General features: G+C 37.5%; 1 protein-coding gene across 2 annotated transcripts; it reads left to right on the top strand.

Moving 5' to 3' along the window:
- Positions 1–1,744: 1,744 nt before the first annotated feature.
- LOC110776284 (uncharacterized) lies at positions 1,745–24,588 on the top strand. Of its 2 annotated transcripts, XM_021980831.2 has the most exons (21): positions 1,745–2,071; positions 2,897–3,189; positions 3,343–3,460; positions 9,600–9,682; positions 10,921–11,135; positions 11,229–11,361; positions 11,868–11,950; positions 12,467–12,673; positions 13,301–13,648; positions 14,298–14,460; positions 14,638–14,826; positions 15,850–16,059; positions 16,197–16,289; positions 18,562–18,767; positions 19,004–19,549; positions 19,637–19,717; positions 19,821–19,906; positions 21,954–22,652; positions 23,103–23,256; positions 23,354–23,471; positions 23,803–24,588. In XM_021980831.2, the coding sequence occupies exons 1-20, from the start codon at positions 1,981–1,983 to the stop codon at positions 23,433–23,435; spliced, it is 4,080 nt and encodes a 1,359-aa protein (XP_021836523.2). In that variant the 5' UTR covers positions 1,745–1,980; the 3' UTR covers positions 23,436–23,471; positions 23,803–24,588. The 2 variants fall into 2 exon arrangements, with proteins under 2 accessions (XP_021836523.2, XP_056683908.1); XM_056827930.1 differs by lacking the exons at positions 1,745–2,071; positions 2,897–3,189 and adding an exon at positions 7,811–7,844 and having other exon boundaries at positions 3,367–3,460.
- Positions 24,589–25,751: the final 1,163 nt, after the last annotated feature.

Here is a 25,751-nt window from a genome sequence, read left to right as displayed (position 1 = left end):
GGCTACCGTGCAAGGCGGACGGCGGCACGATGGGTGGTTGCCGGACGGCGGTTACAACACGGTGGGCTGCTGTGCGAAGTCGAGTTAACGGAGACCAATCAAAAGGATAAAAGAACGTAAGACATTAGAAAGCAAAGAACGAAAGAGAAGGAGGTAGAAGGAGCAGAAGGCCGAGCTTACCGGCGGCGACTGGTTGGACGCGCAGGTGGTGGTCCGACGGCGAGGGAGGCGGCAGCAAGGAGAGGAAGTGTTGAGGGTTTTGTTACGTGAATAGTGAAGGAGGAGAGGTTTCCTCTCTTTTTTGGTTTCACGTGAAAATACAAAAGAGAAGGGAGTATTGTGTTGGGTTTATTGGTTTGGGCTTTGCCCAATTGGGCTAGGAGTAGGATTTAGGTTGATGAATCCACCATGTTTAGTATTGCTTTCTAATTTCAATAGAACGTGGTTTCGTAATTCGAAATCGTTTTAACGTAAAATTTCGAAAATACATTTTGATTTCGTAAATCGTTAAAGTATTTCAATTGAAATAAACTAATTACATTTCAATTACATATTTGTTTCTAAAATCCGTAATTTATGTTTAAATATATATTAAATATATTAAATATTCGTTAAAATATATAAATAAAATGTATAAAATTACGGGGGATTACAGATAATGTGCTAAAAGACTATCCCAAGTCTTGAAGTGAGTTTGAAAATCCAAGACTCACTCAAGACTCACTTAAGACTCCACTTTTTTCTCCCCCCAATCAAATCATGGCAAATCATCAAATTTAATTTATCTTTTTTCACCCAAAAATAAAAACTAATTATATTTTTATTCACTTTTGCTTCAAACTTAATTTATCTTATTTCACCCAAAAAAAGACTAATTATATTTTTATTCAAAAAAAAAATCAAATCCCAGAATATGAGAAATGAGCAAGTGGAAAATTTAACCCAATTTATCCAAACATCAAATTCTCAATCTATTCATACTAGTCAAAATATCGATCATCCTTTCATTACACCATTTAGTGTTGAATCCACTTCCGACATCCTAGACCTGATCAAAAGGTGGGCGGGCCAGAGAGTATAAAAATCTACCCATAATGTCGGGCCGGGCCAATGTTCGGGCAACTTTTGTGTGCCCAAAACTCGCTATTTCGGGCCAAAATTAGCGGGCTTTTCGGGGCATTTCGGACCGGGCCAAATTTATAACTAAAAATGTTGTTTTGCGTTGTCCAAAGCCCGCATTTTTTTAAAAAAGTTCGAGACGGGCCCGGAAATCGGGCCGGAGTAATCTGCCCAAAACCCGCTAATTTTCAGGTCGGGTCGGGACAGCAGGCCGAGCCCATGATGATCAGCTCTACGACATCCTATATACTTTGTTCATTTGTTGTATATATAAGAAATATAATTTTAATATAATTTAGAAAATGTACCCAAAAAAAATATATATAAAGTATTATTTAGGAGTTAGGTGAGTCTGGGGATAATATGTAAAAATAGGGAGAGTCTTATTTTTTTTTTTTTTTTTGGTGCGTATGAATTACAGGGCGGGGATGAGAATCGATCTCATAATCACCTGAAAGCGGGATAAAAGCTCTAACCAATCCTTAGCTATCCATCATTCTCTAGGGAGAGTCTTATGTGAGTCTGAATAATAAAAAATTAGTGAAAAGCTGATGTGACAGAGTCTGAAGATTGAAAGTGAGATAAACTCACCCTTACTAATGTGCACCCGAGAGGCCGAGAGTATCATTCAAATTGCGTCTCCGTTGGCTCCTTCCGTGTTGTCTAGTGTAGCAAACAACGAAAGAGAAGTTTGAGAAATAGGGAGTAGCGAAAAGAAGTGAAGAGTCAAAAGGTGGTCGGGCGCAAAGCCGCAAAGGGTGGTGGCGGCCTCAAGGGTGGTGGTGGCGGCCTCAAGGGTGGTGGTGGCCTCAAGGGTGGTGGCGGCGGCAGTGTATAGTTTAAACAGTTTGGGCAAGAATAATGGAGGGAGGGCAGTATCTCGGAGAAATCTCCGCTCTTTGCTTCCTTCACGTCCCCTCCCATTTCTCTTCTCTTCCTTATCTCCTTGCTGGTACTTCTTTCTCTCCCATCTTCTTCAACCTTGTGTTTCTGAATGTATACACTTCAATTTCATTTCTATGTTTTTATGTATTTCAATTGTTTTTAACTTTTCAATTGTCAAATGCTAACAATGTCATCCTCCATATACGTATTTGTATCTTGAACATGAGTAGGGTTAGGTCTAAATTTAATTGGAATTATGATCTGAATTTATTTGTCTATCGAGGAAGGCTATTAACTCTACGGTTATGAAATCCCTAAATTGACAAGTTTAATTAACAATGAAACTTAACCAATTATGTACAGTAGCATTGTGGTTACAGTTTTTAATTATTAGTTCAGGGTTTAATTACCCTTAAGAGAAAGTACTCAAATAAAGTATCCGAAGCATTTCATACCCTGAGTAGGATAATCCTAGGCTCTTGCGATAACAATTTTTCGATTTTGTTAGAGTAATCTCATGTTGAATGGCTTACTAGTGTTACTACATGCTTTAAGGAGTCGGTTCAATCACCGCTGTTGGAGAATCATTGGTATCTAAACATTTTCCTTGTGTTGTTTGCATATTTTCATACTGGGGTACTAGATAGTTTCTTTTAAAAGTTAAGCTTTTGAATTGGATTTAGCAGTTTGGCTAACTTTTTTTGTTTTTGTTTTGGGAAATCACTTGCCTGCAGTTGTATCTTCTGCTTCATATATTCATCTAATAGTGGTGGTAATAACTAATAGCGTGCCAAAAGCTGGTTGATGTGCTTCATTTGATTCGAAGATTATCTTTGAATGTTTTACTTCTTGAAATTAAGCGTCTCTGCCTTCTGAAATTTTGTATTTGCAGGCTCAGGATCCCAGATCCTACTTTTTGATGTAAATCTTGGTCGACAAATACGATCGTTTTGCGTGTTTGAAGGAGTTCGTGTTCATGGAATTGCTTCTGGCTTAAGCGAGGAAAATGCATTATCTTCATCTGTTACTTTTAAAGTTGTTATTTCAGGGGAGAGGAGAGTAAAACTGTTTAGCTTGCGCTTTCAGCTGGGGTCTCTAGATAAACCAGGTGTTAGAACAGACCTAACTTTTTTACAGCTGTTGCCAAGATTTTCTCACTGGGTCCTGGATTTTGGTTTTTTAGAGGTATTCTGTTTCCATTTTTACCTAGGAAATGAATTGATAAAGTTGCAATTTCTTCAAGCTAACACGTATAAAAAACTATCCCTTTCACCCCAGTTCATATATGTTTTAAAAATATGATCTTCATGTCGCTGATTCATTGTCAACTTGCTGCAGGATGGTCTATCTTCTTCCGAAGAAGGATTTCGTTATCTTGCAGTTGGCTGTAATGATAATTCTGTTCATATTTGGGATGCCCTGACTTCAAGTTTTATTTTTGAAGCTATATGTCCAGGTCAGTAACAATGTAAACAATATTTTTGACTTGAATTTTTGGACAACAGGCCTTCCTACATTAGTTCTCGACGTTGCAGCAGGCTAAAAGTTCAATGGTCTCCCAACACTGGTTCTTGTCTGTTTTCTTTTGTTGTAAGAGAACCTATTTATGTCTCGTCCAAAACGACAAAAAGAAAAAGGATTTTTTATGCCATTGCAATGTACTATTTGTGTTAGGGTTCTTTGTTACAGGTAAGCAACCCACCTATATTCTTTGGCTTTTCTTTCAGAATTCCAATGGAACTCTAGCAGATTTCTTTGAGAGATAGGAGAGACAAGGGAGAGAATATGAGATGAGAGAAAGAAGCATTTTATTGCTTTTCTGAATGAATGATACAATCTAATGGAATGTTTATTTATACAACTAATCATCTAGCATATTGTAACTCAGCTGACATTGAACAGAAAGGAGTAACAGAATTCAGTTAGGAATGGAAGAGTTTTCCCCCCAAAACTAGTTACTACAAAAGTCAAAGTCAACTGTAAAAACTCCCTTAACATACCATCCTCCTTTAAAAAGACTTGTCTCAAGTCTGGAGTGAACAATCAAAATTAAGAAATCTCTGCTCAAAAGAGTCTGCATCTTCCCAACTAGCTTCATGAACAGGACAATCAATCCATTGAACCAAGTATTGAGTTTGAGCTCTATTATGAGATTTAATCACCCTTTTATCTACTATGGCTTCAAGCTGAATAGTGACATCTTCCTCTTGACCTTGTAACCAGGTTGGGATATGTGCAGCTATAGGTAGAGGACCTTGGTATCTCTTAAGTTGTGATACATGTAAGACATTATGTATCTTGGCACTGTCAGGTAGGATAACTTGTAAGCCACCTTGCCAATCTTAGCTATAACTTGAAAGGGACCATAATATTTTGAGGAAAGCTTGTTGTTAAGCCTAGCTTGGACTGTTTGTTGTCTGTAGGGTTGAAGTTTAAATAACACCTAATCCCCAATCTCAAAGCACCCGTTGCTTGTCAGATTGCCTGTGCTTGTCAGATTGAGTCTTCATTCTCAACTGAGCTCTAGTAAAATGAAACTTGACTATGGCCAACATGTTTTCTCTCCTTAACATTTTTCTGTCCACAACCTCAATTGGAGATTCTCCAGCCAAATATGGCAAGTGTAATGGTGGAGCTTGATTGTATACCACGTCATAATGAGTCAATTGTAAGGCTGAATGGAAATGGATATTATACCACCACTATGCAAGTGGTAACCATAGAGACCAGTCTCTTGGTGTCTCACTACACATACACCTCAAATAGGTCTCCAAGCACCTATTAACTACTTCTGTTTGGCCATCTGTACCATCAGAATAGAGAAGAAATTATGTACCATGTAAAGAGAATAACCCCTTCCAGAATTGACTAAGAAACACAGAGTCCCTGTCACTAATAATGCTCCTAGGCCATCCATGTAGCTTGAACACATGATCCAAATAAGACTGATCTACTTGTATTGCCGTAAATGGATGAGCGAGGGGCTTAAAATGGGCAACTTTAATAAATCTGTCCACAACCACAAAGATCACATCTTTGCCATTGGATGTATGCAATCCCCTAATAAAATCTATGGAAATGTCTAACTATACTTCTTCAGGAATAGGTAGTGGCTGTAACAAACCAGGTTTGACAGAATTATCATAGAAACCTGGCATACGCATTTTCTGACAAACTGTGTAACATCTTTAGTCATGCCCTTACAGTAGAATAAACTCTTAAGTTTCTTAAGAGTAATGTCTCTGCCTGAATGTCCACACTCAGGAAAAGAATGCTGTCATTGTAACAATTTAAGCTTCAGATTGTCATCAGATCCCACAATGATCTTCCCTTTTCTCTTAAGCAAACCTGCAACTATTGTAAAATTAGGTACCAGTACACCTTGCTGGAGTTGCTATAGAATAGTTTGAGTATTTATGTAGCTGGCTTGAATCTGATTACTCAAATCGAAGAGATGACTGAAATTGCTATACATAAAATTTCAAACCAACCACTCTAGACAAAGCATCAACAACCATATCTCTTGTATTGGATTTCATAGTCAAACCCCATAAGTTTGGATAGCCAACACTATTGAAAAGGAGTAGAAATCTTCTGTTGTAACAACCACTTAAGACTCTTTTGATCAGTTCTAATCACAAGTGACCAACAAGAGCTTCTGCCACTTAGGACCTAGAGTTCTGCTGATATAAGCCAGTGGATGTCCTGTTGCATAAGAACAACACCAATACCAGCCTTTGATGCATCCGTTTCCAAAACAAAGGGAATAGAAAAGTCTGGTACAACTAACACCGGAGCTGATGTCAAAGTTGTTTTTCAGTGCTTCAAAAGATGTTTGAGCATTGTTACTCCACTTGAAATCCCCCTTTTTGAGTAAGTTTGTCAATTTCCTGCTAATAAAAGCATAACTCCTCACAAAATTTCAGAAAAACCCTAATAAACCTAGGAAACACCTCAAATCTTTCAATGTTCCTGGCCAACTAGCAATTGATGGAATCTTCTTAGGGTCTGTTTCCACCCCTTTTGCTGAAATAAAATGCCCCAAGTATTCCACCTTGTCACTTGCAAATACACATTTGCTATCCTTTGCAGACATTCTATTCTCTGCATAAGTGTAAAGACTTCTGCTAAGTGTTCCAAGTGAGCAGTAATTTCTTTACTGTAAACTAAGATATCATCAAAGAACACCAGAACACATTTCCCCAGTCTGAAAACATCATTCGTCCACCCTTGAAATGAAGCTGGTGCATTGGTAAGCCCAAATGGCATTACTAAGAATTCATAATGGCAGTGTGGGTTTTAAAAGCTGTCTTGAACACATCCCCCTCATGGACTCTCAACTGATGATAACCAACCCTCAAATCTAACTTGGTAAAGATTGCACCAGCCAATTCATCTATCAGTTCATCAATAACAGGATTTGGGAACTTGTCCTTGGCAGTCCTCTTACGATTCCCTGTAATCTACACACATTCTCCATGTCCCATATTTCTTCCCCAGTAAAACAACCGGTGAAGCAGAAGGACTGTAACTGTTTTGGATGATCCCTCTCTCAAGCATTTCCTATATTAACTTCTCAATAACATCCCTCTATTTAAGGTATCATGTTTAAGGGGATACCTGTAGGGTCTTATGACTCTTATATTTACAGGATCAAATCCCTCAATCAAAGGAATTCTGCAATCGACCATGATAACCATTATGGTATATTGGTATGTAACTGCTTCAACTAAAATTCGGGTATAGAGGTCTATACCTTTCTTAGTAAGGCAATGATACTTCAATCTAGCTAAATTAGTCACACTATCTCTAGTGATAACTTTTCTAAAAATCCTAAAGAAAAAAACATTCTTGGTATTCTTTGATTAAGTATTAGCCCATAGAGATCGAACTTCTTACCAAAAGCTCTTTGAGTATTAGGTATTTCCTCAGCTGTTTCGAATGGATGTTTACACACTAAAACATGAAAGTTTAAAGTTTATGTTAGTAGAACATCACTTTTCACCTATTTCATACTTTTAAGTATCAGCAATAAACTATCTTTAGTAGGAAGAAAAAAGGAACTGTTCGTCAATTCTTAGTGTAATACTATCTATTTTCCATTTTCTAAATTCAAGCATTAAGCTCATTAACACCAACACCCGGGGAAATACCCAATGCGACCATTGTTACAAAAAACAAACCCATAGAAACACCTACGAGAATCTGATAAAACCCCCTCTAATGGGAGGTAACTCAGAAGGATCATCAAACACACTACTGGATTTCTTCTTGAGTTTCTCTAATTCAGTGGGTTCATTGGTTCAGTGAGAGTTTGACCTTCAATTAACTTCTATGGACTGTTTGAAACACAGATGAGCTACACCCTCTAACAATTTCACAGATGGCCCCCCTTCAACCACTTTAACCTTCTTTGCAGGGATGCCTATAGGCTTAAATTTCTGGTTATCCAGCATAAAATCCATTACAAACTTCTTGAAATCCCAACAGATGGGCCCCAAGGTACTTAGCCACTGAATGCCTAGCACCATGTCACAACTTCCTAATGGAATCAACATTACATCAGTTAGGAATTGCTTTCCCTGCATTTCCGAAGAGAATTCTTTACACTGATGTGGGCACATAATGTGATTACCATCAGCTACTGTCACAGCTTGGGGTTCCATGTTCTTCCATTCACACCCCAATTTCTTAGCTAAAGATAGATCTAAGAAGTTGTGTGTACTGCCAGAATCTATGAGAATATGTAATGGTGAACCATTTACAGCTCCTTTGATTCTCATAGTACTAAAGTTTTGTTTTGCAGATAATGCATGTACTGAAATACAAGCTGCAAATCGGTATGTTCTAAACCGATGTCCTCATCACTGTCTTCAACCAAGCCTTCATAACTTCCTACTTCCACTGTAAACAACTGTGGCTCTCTGAACTTACACTTGTGTTGTCTGTCATATGGCTGATCACAGTAATAACACAACCCTTTGGCTATTTTTTCTTGTGTAAAATCAACTGGTATATACTTATAAGGTCTCTTTGAATCTGAACTTGTCTGGTTTAAGGGATTAGCCAAAATAGGTGGTTTGGTGTTGGCAAATGCTGGTTTGTGGCTTACTGCATGACAAGCAAAAGAGTTCTTATAAGGATTAGGTTGGTTAACACTAAGAGACTCTTCTTGATACCTAGCATACTCCACTGCTTCAGATACAATCTTTGGTTTGAAAGCCCTGACTATAGGTTTGACTGTTGGCTCAAGACCACCAACGAAGCTATCCAGAAAATAAGAATCAGGAAGCATATGATTCTGTTGCGACATCAAAGACCTAAGATCCTGAAACTCATCAATGTACCCTTCAATAGAATCAGTCTGTTGCAACCTATTGATTTTTTCTACCACATTACAACCAATGTCATCGTTAAACCTTACTGACAAGTCTAGAATGAAGTCAGACCAGTCTACATTTCTCCCAACAGTTAGGTAACTGGACACCCACTTTTCAGCCTTGTCTACCATGTTCAGACTAGCTAAATCAACCTTCTGATCCTCTTCTATTTTGCACAGAGTAAAGTATTTATTGCAATTTTAAATCCATATTTTAGGGTTTGTTCCATCAAATTTAGGGAATTCCAATTTAGGTACATACCCTCGAATTCTGCTTGGTTTGAGTCCATCCACTTGTGATCCACTCTTGGAAGAAGAAGATGAAGAAGAAGAGTATGTGTTCCTCTTGTCCTCAGCTGTCTTCGATCTTCCATACAACTCTTGGATTGAAATCATCATATTCTTCAATGAATCTTGAAGCAATTTGTTTTGAGCTTGTTGTTTTGCCCATTTCTCTTCCTGGAACCTTCACTGTTCCTCCATTGCAGTCACCTTCTTTGTGATTGCTGACGCCAGATTTGGAACTCAAGATTTGATCACCCAATTGCAATCGAATTGATTTCACACAACTGCAATCAATCACTAGTCACAGTATCTTCTCAGTTTTGAATCTTCTCAGTTTGAATCTTCTCAGTTTGGAAAAATGTCAAACACCTGGTGTGCAGAGCTGAATTGAAGCTCACAGACCACTTAACAATGGTGGATAGTAGAGATTCAAGCAGCAATTGCTCGAATGACTCTGATACCAATGTTATTCTTTGGCTTTTCTGTCAGAATTCCCATGGAACTCTAGCAGATTTCTTTGAGAGATAGGAGAGATAAGAGAGAGAGAATATGAGATGAGAGAAAGAAGATTTTTATTGCTTTTCTGAATGAATGATACAGTATAATGGAATGTTTATTTATACAACTAATCGGCTAGCATATTACAACTCAGCTGACATTGAACATAAAGGAGTAACATAATTCAGTTGGGAATGAAATTCTGTGATAGCTGAGTTTTCCCGCCAAAACCAGTTACTACAAAAGTCAAAGTCAACTGTAAAAACTCCCTTAACATTCTTTCAAATGAACACCTTCTTAACGTGAAATCATTATGTTGTGCGTTAATGATATGTAGTTTCTTTCCCCTTCTAATTGTGGCTGTAACACACATCATCGTTTCATAATCTTATCCTGCTTTCTGACATTCTGTTTTTCGGTCTGTACTCTGTAGAGAGATGCCTTCTGTACTCTATGAAGATCTGGGGTCGTGATTTTAGAGCTCTCCTTATTGCCTCTGGTACTATTTTTAATGAGGTATTCATTGCTTAACATGAACTTTTATTGGATTTTTCAATTCCCCTTCCATCAACACACTCAATTGGACACAATATTCTTTGTGCTGATTGCTAAATGCTAATGGCTTAATTGATTGTTTTTGTTACCTAGTTCAAGTTACAGTTGTGATAACTAGCTAAATGGAATTTGCATAGTTGCATACTATGCAAGCTTTGAAACACACGATATTGGTGCTTCACATGCTTATATTTATAACTTACTTCGTTTTGCAATAGATGCTAGATAGAGAAGTGGCACATTATTTAAGAAAGTTACAGAGAGAAAGCGAGAACTCCCTTTTGGCATAATAATTCATTATTTCCACCTTTTACCCACCAATTTTGGTTTCCACCTTTAGTATGAGGGCATTTTTGTAGTTTTAGATGTAAAGCCTTTCCCGGAGTAGTACTACCTCTGTTCCTTTTGTTGTTTACACTCTCCCTTTTTTTTCCGTTCCTTTTTGTTGGTTATACTTTTATTTTGTTCTTATTTTGACAATATTTTTGTTACACAAACCCCAGTTACAATACTCTCTTTCTTACTTTCTTTTACGAAGAACCCACTTACAACACTCTCTCTCCTACTTTATTTTACAAATGCTCCACTTTTCACACACTCTCTCCTACCTTCCTTGGTCTTCGTAGCTAAAGTAAGTTTAACTAACATTTAGGAAGATAGGTAGGTTGTAGCAAGGTGTTGTGTCATTTCCATTGACGGGAAGTATAGTAATTATTATGAAAAGGAGATAGTAGATTTTAAATAAATCTATATATTACATCTTTTCCACTTCTTAATCCTTATTTATTGATGATCAATTATATAATAATGGAAATGTCCAATATGAGACAACAATACAAATTATAATGCACTGAAAAAGGCAGATTCATATTCTGATACAAAGAAACGAACTTTAGCCCAAAAATGAAAATCAAAGAAAAGCCATGTCATTCAATTTGGCACCTATTCTTGCCAATTACTTCAAGTACAATTTAATTCTTAATTTGTAAGTATCATAACTGTATCAATGTAGAGTGGTAAGGGGTGAGGGAGAAAGTGAAATATTACATCTCAAAAACAGGTCTTGCTTCTATGGATTAACACAATCCCCCCCCCCCCCCCCCCCCCCCCTTTTTGCACAATATAGTAAGTGGTTGATCATGGACAATTCATCTTTATTAAAACTCAGTCTTTGATTTTCCTTTTGTATGGTATTCCAGATCGTTGTATGGAAGTTGGTTCAAAAAAATAGGAAACAACCTCCAACAGATGTTGGACAAGACCCCGATAGCGTTTTTGAAGATATGCACCCTCTTGATTGTCTCCACTATGAAGTTGACATTATTTCCAAACTTGCTGGCCACCAGGGTTCTATATTTTACCTATCATGGTCTAGTGATGGAACCAAGCTTGTATCTGTGTCTGATGATCGTAGGTGAGCTACTTCATGCATTCTCGGATAATTTCTGCTTCATTTGTGTTAGGTTTTTAGTTTGCACTATGAGAAATTGATTAGACTAGTTTTCAGTGCTCGAATGTGGATTACCAATGCTGAAATGGACATGACTGATGATTTGACAAAATTACATGGCCATTACTCGGCTGGTCCCGTGTTGTTTGGTCATGGTGCAAGGATTTGGGATTGCTGCATATCTGACTCAGTAAGCTTTGAATCACCTCTTCTAGATTTGATTTATCTCAGTTTTAGTCATTAAACTGCTTTTAGCTTGTAATATCTTCTAGTGCTGTTATTTTTTTCTTTAAGCTTTATCCATGATTATTTTAATTGACCGTTCATTATAAATTTATGTTGCAATGTTAGTCATTTTTATTTTATGTTGGATGGTTAAAAGTTACCCTGAATGGTAGGTAAATATGTGGGGGGAAACTATCCATCATCATCTCCTGTCTCTTTTGGTTGTTCAAAAACCATTTTTTTGGATTCTCATGTTCTAGACTTTTCATCCGTTTTCTCACTTTACCAATAAGTATTAAGCAGTCATATTTTTTTCCGGTTATGGACATTGGAATTGCACAGAATCGTTTACCTGTTTTTGTCTACATGTTCTGGTATAGTGTAAAAACATAATAGGAAGCTAACTTTGTTTATATAGTCTAATGTTTCAGTTTACAAACTGAATCTTTTTTACGTGTGTTCTTTTCTAAGTTTATTGTCACTGCTGGAGAGGATTGTTCATGCCGTGTATGGGGATTGGATGGAAAAGAGCTAAGAGTTATTAAGGAGCATATGTAAGTGTACTTCATTTCAGTTTTTTGCTTCTAGAACCTTTATTTACTTAAATAATTAAATTTGTTTGAAAATCAATAAGTATTAAGTAGTGCCTTTTGAAATACAGGACTTTATCCTGGGAGGGTTTTCTGTCCTTCAAATTTGATCACCATGACCCTGATATTCTTTGTTCAGCATGTAGCTTGGTCCATGGACCATGGCTTCATCATTTTCTTTGTTAGGAAGAATACATCTATGATAATTTGAGGTTGTATCACTCCTTCACTTGACATAAGCACCAAAGGTGAAATGAGTGTTCTGAGTAACATAGATAACATTTGTATTGCCTTCAGATTCTCATTTCGATGTATAAGGATATTATTGCGAGTTCATGTTCTTGCTGCGTGCGGCTAATATAACTTTATTAGTTTTATCAGCTGCTCCTCAGTGTAAATTAAACTCTATCTGTCGTTTGTTTCTTTATTTCTTTATCTTTGTGTTCTTTGTATTTATGAACAGTTATTTGTGTTTGGCAGAGGGAGGGGTATATGGCGATGTCTCTATGATCCAAATACTTCACTTCTTGTTACTGCTGGGTTTGATTCTGCAATCAAAGTCCACTGTTTGCATTCTTCATTCTCTGCAGTCTCAGGTGAATCTATCAAAGGGGTCAAGGAAAGAGAAGCAGAGGTCTTCAGAGTTTGCATTCCAAACTCATCAGGTCAAAGCATGCTTATGGACAGGTATGCACTTGCTTTTTCTTTTCGTGGCCCTCAATTAGGGAACTGTAAGGAACTTAAATATTCTGTCATCCATTATCAAAAAATGTTCTTTTAGATGGCCAAGGTTTGTTTTAGTATTTTTGTTGATGCACTGCACCAACAAGTTGAAAAATATGTTCACATAATAACTAATGAATTATCCTTGTGTTAAATCCGGAAATGCCTCTCATATGGCTATACCATGATCCCCTTAAGTGATAGTTAAGTGGATGTATGGGATAATAGCACCTTGTTACTTTGTTATCTTTTAACTCTTTTTTCTTAGCGAATCATGTTTCACTAAGACTCCTTACCAACTAAGAAGAGGAGAATTTTGGGTAGCACTGTAATGGCGGTAGATCAGGGCGAGGGAAGAGAGGCAGAGTTTACTTTACTTTTTAAAAAAAACTTTTTTGGGGTTGTATCCTCCCCTCCTCCCTTGTCAGTTCCAGACCAACTTAGAAGACTTGCTCCAAAACTGAGATAATTACTAATTAGTAGCTGGATTTAGTTATAAAAAATGACCGAAAACTGCCATCATTCTTGTTACTTTCTCATTCATTTAGAACTGTTCAATGTATTCTTGAACTTTTATTCTTTCTGGTGCAGCAAGAGTGAATATGTACGCTGTTTGAAATTCGCCCGCAAGGATATGATCTATGTTGCAACAAACCATGGTTACTTGTACCATGCTAAATTATCTGAGAGTGGAACTGTGCAATGGACTGAACTTATCAGAATCACTGAGGAGGTCCCATTAATTTGCATGGATTTGTTTTCCAGAAATCTGTCTGAGTTCGAGGATTGGATTTCTGTTGGTGATGGTAGAGGAATCGTGAAAGTCATAAAAGTCGTATTCCGTGATGGTGCTCCTCAAGTAGCAGTCAGAATATCATGGTCTGCTGAAATGGAAAGGCAGCTCTTAGGAGTATATTGGTGCAAGGCACTTGGAAGTGGGTAAATGACCGTTCTGATCTATATTTATTTTAATTAAAATAGTTTAAAGGTTTAGTTTGAACTTCCTTATGAAAGAAGCATTGTGGTGATTGAAATGGGAAGTTGGGAACCATATCAACGTCATTTCGTCAACCAATGAACCTTCTCCGACTATATGAGTTGCCTAATGGAAATCATCAGTTCATGGGTTCTCTCGTTTCTGCTGGATTGGGCAAGCCCCCGCCCCCCCCCCCCCCCCCCACCCACCCCCTCCCCACCCAGAAAAGGGGAAAAAACTTCTCAATTTTTATTTAGTTATTGTTTGAGTTGTGCTTTTTTTCTTTCTTTTAGGCCACTTGATTTCCTCTTTGTCGTGTGATCATACTTCCTCTGATATTTATTCCATTGTTTTTATCTCCAAGAAGTCAAGAACACAATATCTGTTATTCTGGGCACATGTTATGGCCTTGCTTTTGAACTGATTCCTTTCCCCCTTCTTCTCTACCTTCACCAGTTTCTGTAGTATTGTTGATGTTAAATATTAGTTCATCCAGCCGATGGTTTCTCTTTGCTTAGAAGATTCTGTACGATTATTTAGTCATTGAAAGAGTGCATGGCTGTTGTACGTGTAACTACATGTCTGTGATACTTATATTCCTCTCGTTTTCAGGTTCATTTTCACATCTAACCCAAGGGGTTTGGTGAAGCTATGGAAGCTGTCTGATTCTGTATCTCATGATGCTGTGAGAAATTGTGATGTGTATCTAGTTGCAAGTTTCATGTCACCTTTTGGTGCAAGGATAATGTGTCTGGATGCCTCGGTTGAGGAAGAGGTATCCCTTTCCTTTCTTAATCATTTTCACTTCCTTTATCTGCAGATTGGCCGGTGACTTGTGTAGTAAGCATTATTCACGATATTGTGAAAAATGTTATTACAGCGAAACTATGGCAGACTAATGCAAAATTGTTTCTTATGCTCATTCTGGTCCTTTGAACTTTGATTTTTGCAGGCATTGGTTTGCGGGGATTTGCGTGGTAATCTTATTTTGTTTCCTTTGTCAAAGAGGATTCTGCATGATAGTTCTATACTCTCCATTGAGATGACACCTTTAACATATTTCAAAGGAGCTCACGGGATATCTACTGTGTGCAGCATATCAATTGTCAGACTCACCTCCAGTTTGGTTGAAATTTGCTCGGTAATGTCTGAAGTTATATTTTTAACCTGGTAGCGGCAGAAATAAGTGTGTTTCAGGCTTCTTTACTTACCGTACTCTTTTGAGTACATATTTAAATTTCAGTTCACTTTGTTTTTCCTTGTGCCCTTATTTTACATCCTCCTCTGAGTTCTGAGTCCAAGTTTATGAACTTCGGCTGTTACTATCATTAAGAACATATTGATTTGAAGTCCATACATGTAAATTAAAGAAAAAAACACACACTATTTTAGTCTGTTAGAAACCTGTGTTGGGTGCACAAGGCAGTTGAACAAGAGACAGTATTACTTTAGGTGGACACCAAAGTTTTGAACAGTTGGGCTTATGTAATAGAGATAATTTTAATAGTTAGTAATGTTAACAATTGGTCAAAGTTTTACCTCACTTCTCACCGCCTTGAAAAGTTCAAGGGGACATCTGTATTTGGCTAGGGATTAAGTGTTTATAAATACACATTTGGGGACCTGAAGTCTCCAATATCTAGTCAATTTCTCAGTTCATTCTTCTTCGCAGCTTGGTTTAATCCCCATATTTGTTACACAAATGATATTAGAAACCGATGATAGAATATTTTGGTCGTCCTAAAACAAGAAAGGAAAACATCTTCTTTTTTTCTTTACATTTTTTTCCTGTCATTCCTTTGCTGTTCCATCTGTGCAATGTCCACTGTATTCCTTCCACCTTGTCATATATCATTGTCATGGTTTCTAATCTTACAACTTCACCTTCATCACTTAGAATCAGTTTGTGGTTCTCGGATTCTGCTGATAATTTATTATCTTATCACTCTGTTATACAAGTTATGGCACCAAAATTAACCTCATCTACCATTTGCTACTCGGTCTTGTCTTGTCTTTTCAACTCTAACTGGGGCCTGTTGTTAGCTGGGGACTGGTAAAATATGTTTTAACAACTAAGAGGCTGGTCAAATATGTAATTTTGCAAGTGAAGCTAATTTGATAGAGTTTAATCTTTTGTCCTTTTCTGCATATGCATTTTGTTCAGACTGGAGGTGATGGGTGCATATGCTATCTGGAATATAACAGAGATCAACAAACTGTTGAATTTGTGGGAATGAGACATGCTAAGGAATTAAGCCTCGTTCAGTCTTTCTGTTCTTACCGTTCTTCCCCGGATGATTCAGCAAATATCAGCTATGCAGTTGGTTTCTCATCAACAGACTTTTTGATATGGAATTTACTCTCTGAAACTAAGGTCCTCTTCTGCTATTCGTTTCTTCTTTTTTGATATTTTATGGGGGAGAATGGTGGGAGAAAGTAGCAGTTTAAAGGTTCAATTGAATTTGTTTTCCTCTTACCTATCTTGGAGCCTAAGAATGCATGTAAATGTAGGTACTGCAAGTTAAGTGTGGGGGATGGCGCCGTCCTCATTCTTATTATGTTGGTCAGACACCTGAAATCTGCAGCGGCTTTGCATATGTTAAGGCATGCTCTCTACTCTCTTCCCCCCACCTGTACAAATGTATTAATGTACCTTCTTGTTATTAGTACATCCTTTATACTCCCAGTGCATGTAGATACTTTCGTTGTGACCTATGCTAACAACATGGAAACTTATATATTTTATACATGCAGCAAACAGACACATTTACACCCACTTACATGATTTAATATTTCGTTATAATCTAAGAAGTACAACCGCATCGTCCGCATATGACATGTACACAAAAGTGAATGGAGACAGTTCTGTAATTTTGCTAGGATGCATGTTCATCCTCAATTGATCTTTTCCTCTCCATCTATTGATTTTTAACTAGAAGTTATAAAACAAAAATTAAAGATTTTAAATTTTGAGTGAAGGGACTAAGGGAGTAATTCTCTAGGACTACTGCTAATTATTAGAACACAATGTCCTTTTATCCAGAACGTACTTTTTATTGCTCTTTGTTCATGCAGTCAACCCATCCTTTTGGAAACAAGCCTTTGGTTCCGTTGTTGTATCACGTTCACGTTTCAAAGATTTCTAACTACTCCCTCTATTTTTTTTGATGTACCCACTTTTTAAAGAAGGGTGTTTTTTTGTTCTACACACTTCTACTCTATTCTACTTTTTGGCAAATATATTTTACCATCTTACCCCTTTTCCCCACAATAATTACACCTTTCCATCATTTCTCTCCCACTTTTTTCTTACACCAACCCAAAATTACCCATTATTTTAATGTTCCGTTATTTAGGATCTATTCTCCAAAAGGATGGAGAATTGGATGGCGATGTGGCCCATAGAATCAAAGCAGGTTTGTTGAAGTGGAAAGGTGCCACGGGTTCCTATGTGACTCAGGCATGCCCCAAAGATTGAAGGGAAAATTTTACCGCACGGCAATTCGACCGGCTTTGTTATACGGCACGGAATGCTGGGCAGTGAAACATTGTCACGTGCACAAGATGAATGTGGCGGAGATGCGCATGTTACGTTGGATGTGTGGGCATACAAGAAAGGATCGTTTGAGGAATGAGATTATTAGGAAGAAAGTAGGGGTTGCACCGATTGAGTTTAAGATGATGGAAAATCGTTTAAGATGGTTTGGACATGTAAGCAGAAGATCAAATGATGCCCCGGTTAGGAGGATAGAAGGGTGACAAAGGGATAGAATTGCAAGGGGTAGGGGAAGACCTAAGAAAACTTGGAGGAAGGTGATTGAGCACGATATGAGCTTTCTTGGGATTGAGGAAAATATGGCGTTGGATAGGACAGAGTGGAGGGAGAGAATATACATTGATGACTTCATTTGACTTACACAACTTCAATGTTTCTGATTATCTTTATTTTTATTTTACTTTTATTTTATTTTTAAAATTCTTTCAATTTTTTTAATTTCACATGCTATTTTGAAATGCACTTATTTTACTTATTCATTTATTTTAAATTTTACTTATTTTTATTATCTCTTACAATATTTCTTCTATTATATATATATATATATATATATATATATATATATATATATATATATATATATATATATATATATATATATATATATATATATACATTTTCTCTTATCCTACTTTCATTAATTTGACTTTCTCTTCTTTGTTTTTTCCTTTTTACTTCATGCTCTTTTCTGGTTTGATGGGTGACAATGACGATCTCCTACGACGATTCATGTTAGCCGACCCCAAATCATTTTGGGACTAAGGCTTTGTTGTTGTTGTTGTTGTATTTTACTACCTCTCTCTTACATTTTTTACCTTTTTCTTACACCCACTCACCTCTTCTCGAAGCAAGAGTCTACACTAATTCGGTACATAAAAAAAGGAGGGAGTGCTACTTTTAGTTGCAGTATCGAGGTTTTTTTGATCATTTTCCAATTATCGACTATTGAATTAAATTTTAATTACTTAGATTCATACTAGTGTAGAACATGGACAACACGGGTACATGTCCAGGACTCCAGCTTCCATTTATTCTATATTTTTTCCTAAAATGAAATGTTCAAGTCACCACAAATTTTCTTGCGTCGAGTATACGCATAGAGGTACTTGAGATGAAGGAATCAACACCTATCCATGAATCCAAATTGTGGCTTGCAGTCTGCCAGTTTTGATTGTCAGTGAATCAGTCAAATTCACATTTGGGAGCTTATCTTCTACCCAACGGATACAGTTTTATTATCAATAGCTATTTACTTGTGTAACTTTAACAATTGACTACCTTCTTTAATTTTTATTTTGAAATTTTATGTATGCTCTCCAGGATGAGATAATCTACGTTCATAGATACTGGATACCAGATGGTGAAATGAAGATATTTCCGCGTAATTTGCACTTACAATTCCACGGGAGAGAGATCCACTCCTTATGTTTTATCCCGGATGATGTTCAATGTGCAACACATTTTCTTCATCCTAAATTAAGCTGGGTTGCTACTGGAGGTGAAGATGGTACAGTGAGGTTGACTAGGTATGTTTTTCCATACAAAAGATTGTTAACTGCCCCTAGTCTTCTATACTGAAATTGGATATCGTTTCATTAATTTTTTTCTTTTCTGTTGTCTTTTTGTTCGAATACATTTTGGAACAACATATGTGCAGCTGTACAAGCTGCATGCTGTTTAATAAAGTTAAAAAATCATAGACCTCTTATTGTTGCAACTTGCAAGTAATTTTTAATGTAAATTTTTATGATGGATGGCTCAGGTATAATCATGGTACTGGTAAGTGGGCCTTGTCCAATTTACTTGGGGAACATGTTGGAGGTTCAGCTGTGAGATCATTATGTTTCGTGTCAAAGATATATTCGGCGGAAACTAAAATCATTGAAGCAACTGATGGGACTGGTGGGGCCAATAATTCCTTGGACAAAATCGAGAATCCATGCTTGCTAATTTCTGTTGGGGCTAAACGGGTGCTAACTTCATGGTTATTAAAAAAAAGTCAAAGAATTGAGGGAGATGTATCTGCTGATGGCTTAGAAAAGAAATGTGACAGCCATAAGTCTTCACCAGGACATATGTCTTCAATGTCATTCAAGTGGCTGTCTTCCGACATGCCAGTCAAATGCGTTCGCACTAAAAAAAAGGCTCAAAGTGATGGAAACTTAGCCAGACCATCAGATGAAGTTCCTGGTTCCGAAGCTGTTTCATCCTCTATGGAGATAGGTCTAAAGCAACATGGAGATGCACAAGATAATGATTGGAGATATCTAGCTGTTACTTCTTTTCTTGTTAATAATGCCAAGTCAAGGTAACTTAATTTTGACTACTTCTGCCACAATTGTTCATTTAAGGGCACAATTGAGGTTTCTATGACACCACATTAATCTATTTCCAGGTTTACTGTGTGTTTTGTTGTTGTTGCTTGCTCTGATGCTACTCTAACGCTGCGGGCACTAGTTCTTCCATATCGGTATTGGTAAGATAAATGCCGTTCAACAATTAGATCATTCGGTGATTGCTAAAAGTTAATTAGGACTCAATAGATTTCTCTAAATGTTGCACTTTCTTCTTCTTTGCAGGTTTGATGTTGCATCTTTGGCTCCCCTGTCATCCCCTGTTCTGGCTTTACAGCATGCTGTAGCTCCTCTTTGCCAACTCTATCAAGGTCTGTCATTTTGGACTTTATATCAAATACACTATGCCGATGAAGGAATATACTAGTTCTTATTTATGGTCTTGTTTTTCATTTCAAGACAAACCTTAGGAATCAAGACACTACCTTATAACATAATCTGACGAATATGAGAAAAATATTGTGGGAGGTTCGGTTTTCGAAAGGGATACAAAGAGGATGGAAAGCTAAACCATCAAAGTTCCCTAGTTCTATGTTATATGAAAAGGAACCTACAACTCATTTTTACTTGATTCGCTAGTACTATAATGGGCACGGGTTACAATTGACTACCTAATTTGCTAAATTAGATCCAAAATGTACCATTTCATGTTATTATTCACTTTTCGGTTAGCGGTTCGTGAGGTGATTAGAGAATTAACCACCACTACCCTTCCCTCAAGGCCTCAACAACCACCACCACCCCTTCTCTTCAATCTGTACCACCACCATACGCTTCCCCTTCTCTGCTGCTGCCAATGCCCCTCCTCTGTCGGTGATGTTAACCTTATCCGCCACCCTTCCCTCAATCAAGTTAACTCTCTCTCTCTCCCTCCCTCCCTTTGACCCAGTTGAGCGGTGGATTTTCTTCATTGTTGGGGTGGTTTTTCGGCCGGTGGGGTGGTCTTCGGGCTGGATGTATTGTTTTCGGAGTGGTGGGGTGGTTTTCAGGGTTAGAGGTTATTTTCGAGGTGGTTGGTGGGAAGCAGGAAAGTTCTGGTTGTTGGGGAGGTGGGACAGGTGGTGTTGTGGTGCTATCGGGTGGTCAACGTTGGTCAAAGCTGGTTGGGTATTCAGGAATGTGGGGATAATGATGATTCCATTGGGGCTTGGGGATCATGGCGGAGGAAAGTTTGGGAAACATAGGGATAAAGGGAATGATTAAAATGGGTTAGACAACAAAAAAGGAGAACAAGCAGTAGCATAGGGATAAAGGGAATGGTAAAAATACCTTGACAGACAACAAAGAGAAAAAGCGGTGTTTTGTTCCCTTACCCTGGAATGAACTAAGGTTCTTGCCTTGTAAGTGAGTTAACACAGTAGCACAACACAGAAAATTCAGAGGAAGGTTGATGTTTGTATATTAGTAAAGCTTAAAGCTTGAATACAAAAGTTAGACTCTTCGAGAGGTCTCTCTCCCCCAAGGCTAAGCCAATAATTCTCAAGATCCAGACAAAACTAATTAATCAAAAGCAACTTAGACAAACATAGTGTTCAGATAGGACAAAGAGCATTAATGGTCTGCAGGTCGTGGTTCCTCCCTTCATGGTTTTGCTTTTCTGTTTCCTCCCTCCTGTCTTGCTGTGCTGCTTGTCACTTGCTTCTTCTGGTATACATCTGAAATATTGGAGGAGTAGGTCAATGTGTTGCATACCCTTTCTGAAGGCCCCAAACCAAACACCCCCTAAACCCTATTTCCAATATTGAAGCCTACTCTTACTGTGCCTAATATGACTATTATATCATGAGTAAGAAGAAGAAATACATCGTCAGGCCCATGATCCATCATTAAAAGACTTGAGACCCCAACTTCTAGGGTAAAACTAGGGAGGACATATTTCTATTAATCTGTTTGGTAAGCAGTTGATCTTGGAGAAACTGTTACGGTTCTATGCTTTGGATGCTGAAGAATAATTCTCGAGGTTAATTTATCAGCTAAGTGTATAGGTAGGAGAAACATATATGATCCCCAAAATTTAAATTTTGGTGTCTACAGATGCCCCTTGAGACCTGCTTTAGACTTGTAATCTGATGCAACATGGTCTCAAAAGTTGATAGAGTACGCAGATGAATTTTACTTCCCCCCATGATTCTATGAGCAAAAGAGATGAATAATGAACATTGTGGGGATAGGGAATATGTGTTTGATTGTAAATACAATAACGTGAATAAAGTTTGTAAGAATGTAAGATATAAAATACTCATTTATCTACACTTAAGTGTATGGCTGGCTTGTTGGGTTCAGATTGTTCTGCTTCACTTCCGTTAGTGTTTTCTTCTGTAAGATTGTCTTGATTTAACCTCAATAAGGTAATGGCAGGTAAAATGATGACCAAGAACATATATATCATTATTAGTGGATCAACTGATGGAAGTATTGCCTTCTGGGATGTTACTGAAAGCATTGAAGCGTTTATGCAGCGAGTATCATCGCTTCACTTGGAAAAGTCTATTGATTTTCAAAAACGACCACGCACTGGTAGAGGTAGCCAAGGTGGTCGCTGGTGGAAATCTGTTGATGCACATAAAGAAACATCTGCAGATTCTGTGGCATTGAAAGACAAAATTGTCTCTAATAAAGATGCTGTTGATGAATCACCAGAAATAATGATCTTAAAGGGGAAGGAATTATCTGGTAACATAGAAATAGCTTCCTCTAAATCTGGGGAATGTTTTGAAGATTCTTGTGACGGGGTTTCTGAAATAAAAGCATTTCATATCTTGCATAATATTCACCAATCTGGTGTCAATTGTCTGCACCTTTGTTGTCGAAATCTTGGAAATGGTTCTCCGTACAGCATCGTGAGTGGGGGGGATGACCAAGCACTTAGTTTTCTGCAATTTGTTGTGACACCATCTCCGTCAAGATCAAATTTGGACCATATGGGAAAAGAAGGTGATACAATATCAAAATCAGGAAGCCCTGAACGCACTATCCAGTTTGGCTCAAACCAAAGTTATTCAATCAAATTCTTATATCAGAACAAAGCCATAGCTGCTCATAGTTCTGCCGTAAAAGGTACTCATTTGTTTCAAGTAATCACTCATTTGTTCTATTGAAACAGTATTCTTCATCTCTCTGTGCTCCTGTAGGCAGGGGTTATATCATTATATGTCATCTCTTATGTTAAATTAATCTTGCTTGCGCTTCTTGGCACCGTGGAATGAGTATGTCATTGCCCTGTTTTGAACTACCCTAATTGGCTGATTTGTCTCTCCTTTTATTTGTATATCCTCTGTTCAAGGAAGAATGACACTCTGATGTCATTGCAAAAAGAATGTCATTTCTCCTAGCATAGTATTAACTTGGTAGTGACTTTCGTACATAACTTTTGACGACTCCCAAAGCTTTAGTGAAATTGATCTTGGGAAGGGGATAGAGATATCTTTTCACGTGCTCACATTACAAAATGTTCTCAAAATTGTGTTACACTGGAAGTTTTTATATCTTGGTTTCCATTTGGTTCAGGTGTATGGACAGATGGGATCTGGGTCTTCTCTACCGGTCTTGATCAAAGAGTAAGGTGCTGGAAGATCCAAGAGCATGATAATCTAACGGAGTATGGTCATTTTATTACTAGTGTGCCAGAGCCAGAAGCTTTAGATGTCAGAGCCTGTGGAGGGTTAGTGAAGCATTTTTTTTTCTTGCAAATAGCATGGAAACTCGTCTCCATCTATGAGAAAGTATCTTCATTATTAACATTTATTATTTTCATTCAGGAATTGTTATCAGGTTGTTGTAGCAGGTAGAGGAATGCAAATGGTTGAGATCACTTTATGTTCTAAAAAGGATGATCAATGATTGAACTGGTTCGTTCCTTGAGCAAAACCCTAATTGGTAAGCAGAAATTTATACTTGTAATCAACTCAGTAAAGGCCTCAGGGTGATGTTATGGAAACAAAAAGCGTTATAAGGGTTGAGTTCTTTGATGAGTTGTTGAGTTCTAACATCATCAACCAAATGATACTATCTGTTTCACACTTATGATATCTCGTGTTGAGTTCTTTTATAGGTTTACTAATTGGGGTCATGTTTAAATTGTTTATGATTATTGTCGTTGCATCATACGTGTGGTGCAACAGCTATATAGTATAAAAGTATCCATTGCTGTGCTACTTAATGTTTACAATGATCTGATATATTCCGAAACTTATTTTGTTATCTGCAGACTGCAGTTTGGCTGGGGTATTTCTGATTATGATATCAGGATGTTTGAAATTTATTTGTCCTTTCACCTGCTAGTCCCAGTGGGTCAAAGCTGCCATATGGGTACAGAGGTTCAATGACCTCACCTAAAGTCCCATCTTCAACCCGAAAACTTGGACTGCACCCATAAGGAAGACCTGGCAAACTCAGATGGCCAAGATGCTTTGTGCCTGGATCAAGCTTGAATTGCCCAGGTAGTCGAGACCACTGTCACTGAGGATTTGGGAACCAGCCTTGAACCAAACTTCGCCGAGGTTTCTGAGTCAGTTGATAATCCTGATGATGTGTCCCATCCATAGTCAACGGGTGAGGTAAGATGGGAGTTCACCAGAGGACGGACCTAGTTACTTGACACAACCTGGGCCGTAGCATGGTCTTACTTGACCTGATTTTGCTATTGCTTTGAACAACAGCTTAAATGGCTCTAGTTTTGAGTTCCAACTTCCAAGGGGTGCCTTCCTTGAAAATGGGGCTGAGAGAGCCATGGTTGCCATTGGTTTACAGTTTTGAAAGGGGATTTTGTTGTTGGGATTGGAACATTTATTTGATGATTGCTGTGCTACTAAGCTGACGCGTTATATGCAATTCAGGGAGGTCTAGTATTCTATTCTATGTGCTATGTGCTATGTGCTATGTGGATATGAGAATGTAAATCACATACTATCTTTTTGGCCAATGAATGAATGTGTTAAGGAACTTTTCGTCTTCCTAAGTGCTGTTCCTGCTCAGTGATTTTTCTTCTTCCTAAGTGTAGTTCCTGATTGCACTTGTAGTATTGACTAGCAGAGCTTGTTAACTTACTGATAGAATGAATTGTGAATGCGGGAGTATAAGACTTTAGATTAGGACCATTCATATTCATATGGGAATACTACATTATTATTCAAGTATGAATTTAGCCAGAAGGCGACGCCGACTACACGTAAATGGTTGACGCCCGGTGGTGGTAGGTAGGAAACTGTCATATCCAGTTATCCGGTAAGACCTACTTAGTTTTAACCTACTACTCCATGAGTAATCAAGTTTAGTTAATTAGTCAGACAACTTAGTACCATGTCTTTCTCTCCTCACCAACCCCCATAATCAATGCTCTCCCAACATTTTCTTTTGGACGGCGAAGATTTATTCCCAACAATCTTCTACTCCCTCAATCTAATAACACTGAAGGGATTACTCGCACCGTTTTGATTGGACACGGTTGCCAATGCACAACTTTGACTATTAATATCTTTAACTACATATTATACAAACTTATAAAAATATTAATATTTTGAAAATATATATTAAGATGAAGCCAACAATATATTATATATATATATATATATATATAGGGGAGGGATCCGGTGAAAATAGGTCCCTATGTGAGTATACTAGTATATATGAGAATGAATCTAATCCGTAGGATTAGATTCAATCTAAGGGCTAGGATTAAAACCAATTAATGGCAATATGTAAATAACCTTCCAACTACTAACATAATAAAACCCACGCCCCTTTCTCTCTCAAACTAATCTCAGTATTCACGCTCTCTCTCTACAAACGATTATCCTCCACCCTCTCTCTCACCATTTTCTCTCTCCTCCAGAAACAACCATTAAAGCTCTAGAGAACGGCGATCAAGCTCCAAAATCGCCGATTACTTACTGATTTAAGGTAAAGTCTCGCTTCATTGTTCTATATTTCTTCTCTTCTACTACAATTACCGCTAATTTTAACATAATTTTGTCAGTTGAAGATGAACGAAGGTGAATATTCAACAAATCAACCTGGAAAAAAAATACGAACGAAGAAGGTAAATGAAATACACAAAATTCAAACTATTTTCCTTGTTTTTAAACATTATTTTAGTTAATTTGTGATAAGTTTTGATTGTAAGGTAAAAATATAGAAAATTCGTAAGTAATTGAGTAG

This window comes from Spinacia oleracea, chromosome 5 (genome assembly GCF_020520425.1).
Source record: "Spinacia oleracea cultivar Varoflay chromosome 5, BTI_SOV_V1, whole genome shotgun sequence".
NCBI classification, from domain to species: Eukaryota; Viridiplantae; Streptophyta; class Magnoliopsida; order Caryophyllales; family Amaranthaceae; genus Spinacia; species Spinacia oleracea.
The sequence above is the reverse complement of the archived record's forward strand: the minus strand, read 5'-3'. Positions and strand labels throughout refer to the sequence as shown.